Source organism: Morone saxatilis, unplaced genomic scaffold (genome assembly GCF_004916995.1).
Source record: "Morone saxatilis isolate NCDOM2014 unplaced genomic scaffold, NCSU_SB_2.0 Contig14, whole genome shotgun sequence".
Lineage (NCBI taxonomy): Eukaryota > Metazoa > Chordata > Actinopteri > Moronidae > Morone > Morone saxatilis.
The window spans coordinates 2,133,145-2,139,119 of NW_023339696.1; the positions used below are offsets into that span (position 1 = coordinate 2,133,145).

The window sequence follows — 5,975 nt, forward strand, 5'->3', positions numbered from 1 at the left end:
GCAGAAAAACTTTAGAAATCAACATTTGTATTTTCAGAGATTCTGGAAATTTTAATGAGGGGGAAAGAGAAGATGAGTTTTTTAAGAATTGTATGTGGAAATTAGACTTTTCTTGTGGAAAAAACATCAGACACACATTATTGTTCCATGCAGACTTTCTGTATATATGTCTTAATACATGTTTGGAGGGGATCTTTACTACGTTACTACTACGTTATTGATCATGGAATCTTTCCCCCAAACGATTTCCTGTTCATATTGGACCTGAGGAAGATTCCATGGTAAAAGATTGGAAACAAAATACCTCTAAAAAAAACTACCTATAAAAAGTTTTAGCTCAAGCTAACAAAGAAACAAAGTGAAACATCTGACATTTGGAACTAAAAATAGAGCTTGAGAGAGAGTCTTAATCAAAAGTATGTCACCTGACTGAGGATTGTAGTTTTTTTGAAAAACATTGTTATATGTTTGTAGTGGCCTGTATCATTACCATTTCCCACTAGCCCTTGAGATTTGCAGACCATGAGTGAGTCTTAAGCTGCATTGGACACCACCTACTGGCCAAAATGTAGTATGTAGTATGCAAATAAAAGAAAAATATCTAGATGTCATGCTGATTGAGAGCAAACAACATCAATAGTGACAGCTGTTGAACCTATGGCTGCTGAAGCAAGGACTCAGCCTTGGTACATGGGGCGCCAGCTCTACTAGGTGAGCTATCCGGGTGCCCCGAATATTTGCAGTTTTAAGAAAACTGAGATAGACGTTATTTATCTGTCAGGTAAATGTTCATCTTTGGAAAAATAATGAAAATCCACAATTATAACTTCTCTTTTCAGAGCATGATGGGATGATACACAATAGCAATGGTTTTCCATTAGCATTGCTATTATTTTCTTCCACTTTCCAAAACCAGAAACTGGCTGAGCCTGGTCTAACATACTCTGTTCTGATAGTATGTAGTTTGTGGTTCCGAATACAGACTTTTATGCTTATAAAACCAAGTTACGCTGAACCTGTGCTGCCACGCTTGCAGCGTTGTCTGTGTTGTGGCTTTCACAGAGAACACTGAACAAATGCAGCTACAGCGCAATCTGTTACGGAAGTCAAGTCAATATAAGATTTTATGGAGTTCGCAGAAGTAAGACAGACAGTCATTGGAGGAGCGACTGGGGCATTAAAAATTCTAAACACAAGACACAAATTTGAGCATAATCTACAATTGTCTTTAAGAGATCATTCTAGAGTAGAGTAACACACAGGGAGGAATACTGAGAGATGTTTTTATTCTGAAGGAGAAAAATTCCGCCTGTCTCTCTCTCCCTGTGCACTTACTCAGAATTTTAATTGTATTCCTTCAGTCGCCTGTGTGTGTGTACGTGTGTGTGTGTGTGGGTGTGTGTGTGCAGTGCTCTGCCACGTAAAGCATATTTCAGCCTTCTAAATGTGGTTCTCATTACACAGCAGAGCATTTAGCCAAGACTCACTGTCTGCATCCCTCTTTTTCTTTTTCCTACATATGGCTGCACCTCCCTCTCTCTCTCTCTCTCTGTAATGGCTGAGATATAAATGTCCCACAGGAGCAACCTCTCTCACATACACACTGCACACTGTTTGGGGGTATGTTCACTCTCTCCCCTTCAGTGTTTCCACTATTTTTTGTGAATTGCTGTTACAGCCAGCTGAAACCACGTTTCTACCACTCGTAGTTTTCACTGTGACGGTGACAGTCATTGCTGACTGTGTTTGGTCATTAGAAATCACCATTTTTGATGGGGATTACTGGAATACAGGACACATTTTGGCAAGTGTTTGGTAAATTCCTTTCTTTAGTATGCAGAATTTGTATTTTAAAAGAGCAACTTACTTCGGACTACATCTATAAGCCCTGACACAACAAGTCAGTTGCTTGGTCAGTGGCCCAAAATGTGGCGCTGTAGGTAGGTCTTCTAGTGTTGTTTTTAACACTCCCACAGTCAGAGTCAGGTGATGTTTTATAAAGACGAGTCTTGCTTGTGGAGGTGGTGGGGGGGATTGGATTACTCAGGAAGACCACTGTTGGTGTCCTGTGTGTAACCAAAAGTAAGCTATTTTTTTACATACCTAAATTAACTTATGTTTGGCATGGGACCCAAGATCCTGTAGGCCTTCTGCAGAGGCACAACCTAGAGCATCCTTACTGGTTTTTATTACTGCCTGGTATGAGAACTGTACTGCCCTCAACCGCAAGCCGCTACAGAGGGTTATGCGGTTGGCCCAGAGGATCAGTGGATGTGAGTTTTCCCAAACCTAGTCAAGTACTTCTTGTGCCTAAACCTACCCTAACTACAGTATGACCGTTTCACAATGTTAACCATGCAAACTTTATTTTGAAAGTGTAACCGGATGTTTTTCTCGTTACCGGAAGTTGCAGAAATGACACAAGAGGGGTACCTACAGCGTCATATTTTGAAGACTAAAATACTCACTATTAAATTAAATGCAGTTTTTCCTGCACAGGGTACATAAAAAGTATTTATTGTATATTAGCAGCTTGACTTAAGTATTTTGGCTATATGAGAGTTTATTAATGTGTGTGTGTCATTTGGTCGGGGTGTCTGTGATGTAGAGTTCCCTCTATAATCAAGTGGATAACCCTGCTCTCTCGATGATGGATATATTGGTTCTTATAACACAAAACAGCTCTTCAAGTATATTTCCTCTACGTGGACTAGACTACAGTCTGTGTGTGTGTGTGCTAGCAGCAAGTTTATTCAACTTAGAGTCCCATTACACTCAGAACTAGGGGACTTTGATGGAAGAATAGAACATTTATAAAACTCTAATCACATCTGCACTGTAAATGTGCACTGATAAGTAACACTGAATACAATAAGACTAGTGAGAGTTATGATGAACCAACCTTTTAAAAGCTTTTTTTGTAAATTTACAAGGTGGTTGATGTATAGTTTGATTCAGTGAAAATGTCAACAATCAGATGATTTCCGTTCTTTAAGTCTTGCAGGACTGCAGGAATATACATACAATTTAAAAGTTGTCTGCAGGTTGAGGCAAAGGAAAGCTCAGGAAGTGTCCAAATTGGAAAACAATTCCTCCTTCAGGTGTCAATAAGCTCAAAAAGTGACATTATTATATTATATTGTTTCATTTGCTCATGGGACATAAAAAACAAAATGGTTCATGCTCTCTGGACTCTTAATATTTGAAGAAATCCAGCTATTTGTTTTCAAGATACAGTTCAAGATAAAGTTGTCATCAAGCAAAGTATGGATAGCATAGACATTTTGGCCTAAAAGACTATCCTCCTAGCCTCTGGAGGCCAACAATATTCCTATCAAATTCCATTGCAATCTAGCCAGTAGGACAGATATTTTGATGGATGGACAGACCAACCAACATACATATTTCCATAAGACTGCAGCTTATGAGGGAAAACACATTAAGAAACAAGCCATACTAACAGCTCGGGGAGGTCACACATAGGCAACTACTCCAATGTTAAAGTTTATATATGAAATTCACTTGCCACTAGATGTCGCATTAGAGCATCAGATAAACTGACTGCAAACTGGACAGAAACAAAATAAAACTCACAAAAACTGTCATTGTTAGTCTTTCCGCAGTCTTTCCAACAATCACCCACTCTGGTTTGGTTTAAAATAAACCCTCATTCACTGAGTTAGATGAGAAAATAGACACAAAACAGGCTACAAAGGCTGCCATGTAACATTATCTAATCTAAAGTATGTCAACAAAAAGTAGTTTTTGCCACTGACAGGCTCAGATTGTTATTCTAAGTGTCTGACAACATAATATAAAGGATCTCCACATAGATAAATGTGACCTTTTATTTAACCAGAAACATCCATAATATCCCCAATAGCTCGCCAACAGAACAAAACAGCATATCATTGTAACATTTGAACTATTCCATCCATCACCCACTCTTCTTCGATCAAAAATAAACCCTTCATTCTGCAGTTTCAGTTGCTTTCAAGGATTTGCATGCTAAAACATGCATGCGCGGCTAGACCGGTTATGTAAACAAACCACAGAGAGGTTAGGATAGCAACACAGGCAGAGAGATGTCATCTGTGTTCAGGACACCATGTCTCCACTATATCTCAGTGGTTTGCAGCTATATTCATGTTTTAAATCTTATTCATATTACCTTTTAATATGCTGATGTTCACCATTTTAGTTTAGCATGTTAACATGCTAAAGAACAACTGTTATTAGTTTTGCAGGTACTTATTTACAAACCAAAGTAGTACAAAAATGTATATTTTGACCTCAGGGTCAGAGTCAGAGGAGGGAAGCATGAATGTGTGAACCAAGGAACCAGGAATTGAACACAATCCACTAATCTAATCTAATGATGGAATGTTGAAATTGTTTTCTAAATTAAAAAGTGACTCTCTGTCAATACAGGGTAACCAGGACACACCGGCACCCCCGGATCCATCCATGGCCCAGGCTTACCCATCAGCCCAGTTTGCCCCCCCTCCCCAGAACGGCATTCCAACCGAGTTCACAGCTTCACACCCCCATCCACATCCACACTCCCACCCACATCCTCACCAGCACCCAGCAGCACCGCAGGACTACACCGGGATCCAGGCCTCCGTCAGCGAGCATCCACTCAACATGTACCAGTCCTCACAGAGCCACAGTGAGCAGAGCGCGTCGGACTCCGGCAGTCAGACGGTCACCGGCACAGCCACAGTAAGGCATCATGACAAAAGATGTTAAAAGTTATTGATTTTAAAACGTTAAATCCTACTCTATACACATGTTGTAACTTGTTTATTCAACACGTGACAGAGAAATATGAAACTAAAACATTGTGGTTTTGGGTTAGTTTGTACTATATTTTTATTTTTTGTAATTTTGTATATCCAAGTAGTTTCAAAATCAAATAAGAGAATAGACCAGTAAGGTTACAAAGTCCAGATTTACAGGAGACAAAGCCCTCTAGCAACCGTTGCCTCTTAACCTGCCTGGACCTTATCCTATGAAGCCAACCACAAGGCCAGAGGGAGAAAAGGAAGGGGAGAGGTGGTAGTAATGGTAGTTTCTCCCATTTTGATGGTCAACCACTGGAAGCAGTGACTACATGCAGTATCTAGAAAATCCTGGCTGCATAGTAAGGTTGCCAGATCAGAAAACCCACTTAACATTATGCTAGATTTAACTGTCGCTGCTGTTTTTCCAAGCATACTTCTGATTCATTCTAAATAGAATGTCCAGACCGGGACCGAATTCAACATCCAATGCCGACAGAGGCCAGTTTGACAAAAGGGAATACAGTACTGAGTAGGTGTTTTTGCCAGAATTGGCTCCTGGCACCCCAGGGCTGAGTCAGCCAACATTAGCTACACAAGCTACTGTTAGCGGCAGTTAGCTACTTTTAACAACAAGTCCATCAGAAAACCACATAAATCCCTGTGGTACTGCTGTTGTCAAACTGGCCTCCATCTGTCTCGGAGGCTGCTGAGTCTGGTTCCATGGCACGCTAATGGCAGCTTACAGCAGCAGCACTCTTAAAAAGTACATTATCTGTACTGGATACTCGTTTCAGCCAAGTACTGGCTCAACCCTACTTCTGATATTATGTTATCCTACAGTTTATGGTTTACATCTTACTCACTTATGAAGGTATGCAAATCAATTTATGTCTGTAGAAGCAGAGTCAGGGTTTCTGGCACAAGGTGCATGGAGAAGGGAAAAAGTCTAAGGAGGTCAAAACTCCAGCAACTTAGTAGTATATAATCAGAATGGCTTAATCTGAAACTGATACTGCAATTTTGAGTATCTGCTGATACAGATGCCAAACAATCAGTTGTTAACAAGACATTTGTATAGATGCTTATCTAGCCATTTAACCACATACCTGCCAACTTTTCAAAAAACCTTGGAGTGAGATTTTGTCGGGGTGACCAAAATGACACCACAAGTTGGTGGCTCAGATATCA

At 40.1% G+C, this 5,975-nt stretch overlaps 1 protein-coding gene across 1 annotated transcript in view; it reads left to right on the top strand.

Annotated features, from left to right (window-relative positions):
- LOC118323042 (RNA binding protein fox-1 homolog 1-like) overlaps window positions 1-5,975 on the top strand; it is a 32,769-nt gene that overhangs the window by 1,103 nt on the left and 25,691 nt on the right. Inside the window, 1 exon segment of the mRNA XM_035654962.1 lies at window positions 4,432-4,725. Within this exon segment, the coding sequence (XP_035510855.1) occupies window positions 4,432-4,725 (294 nt within the window).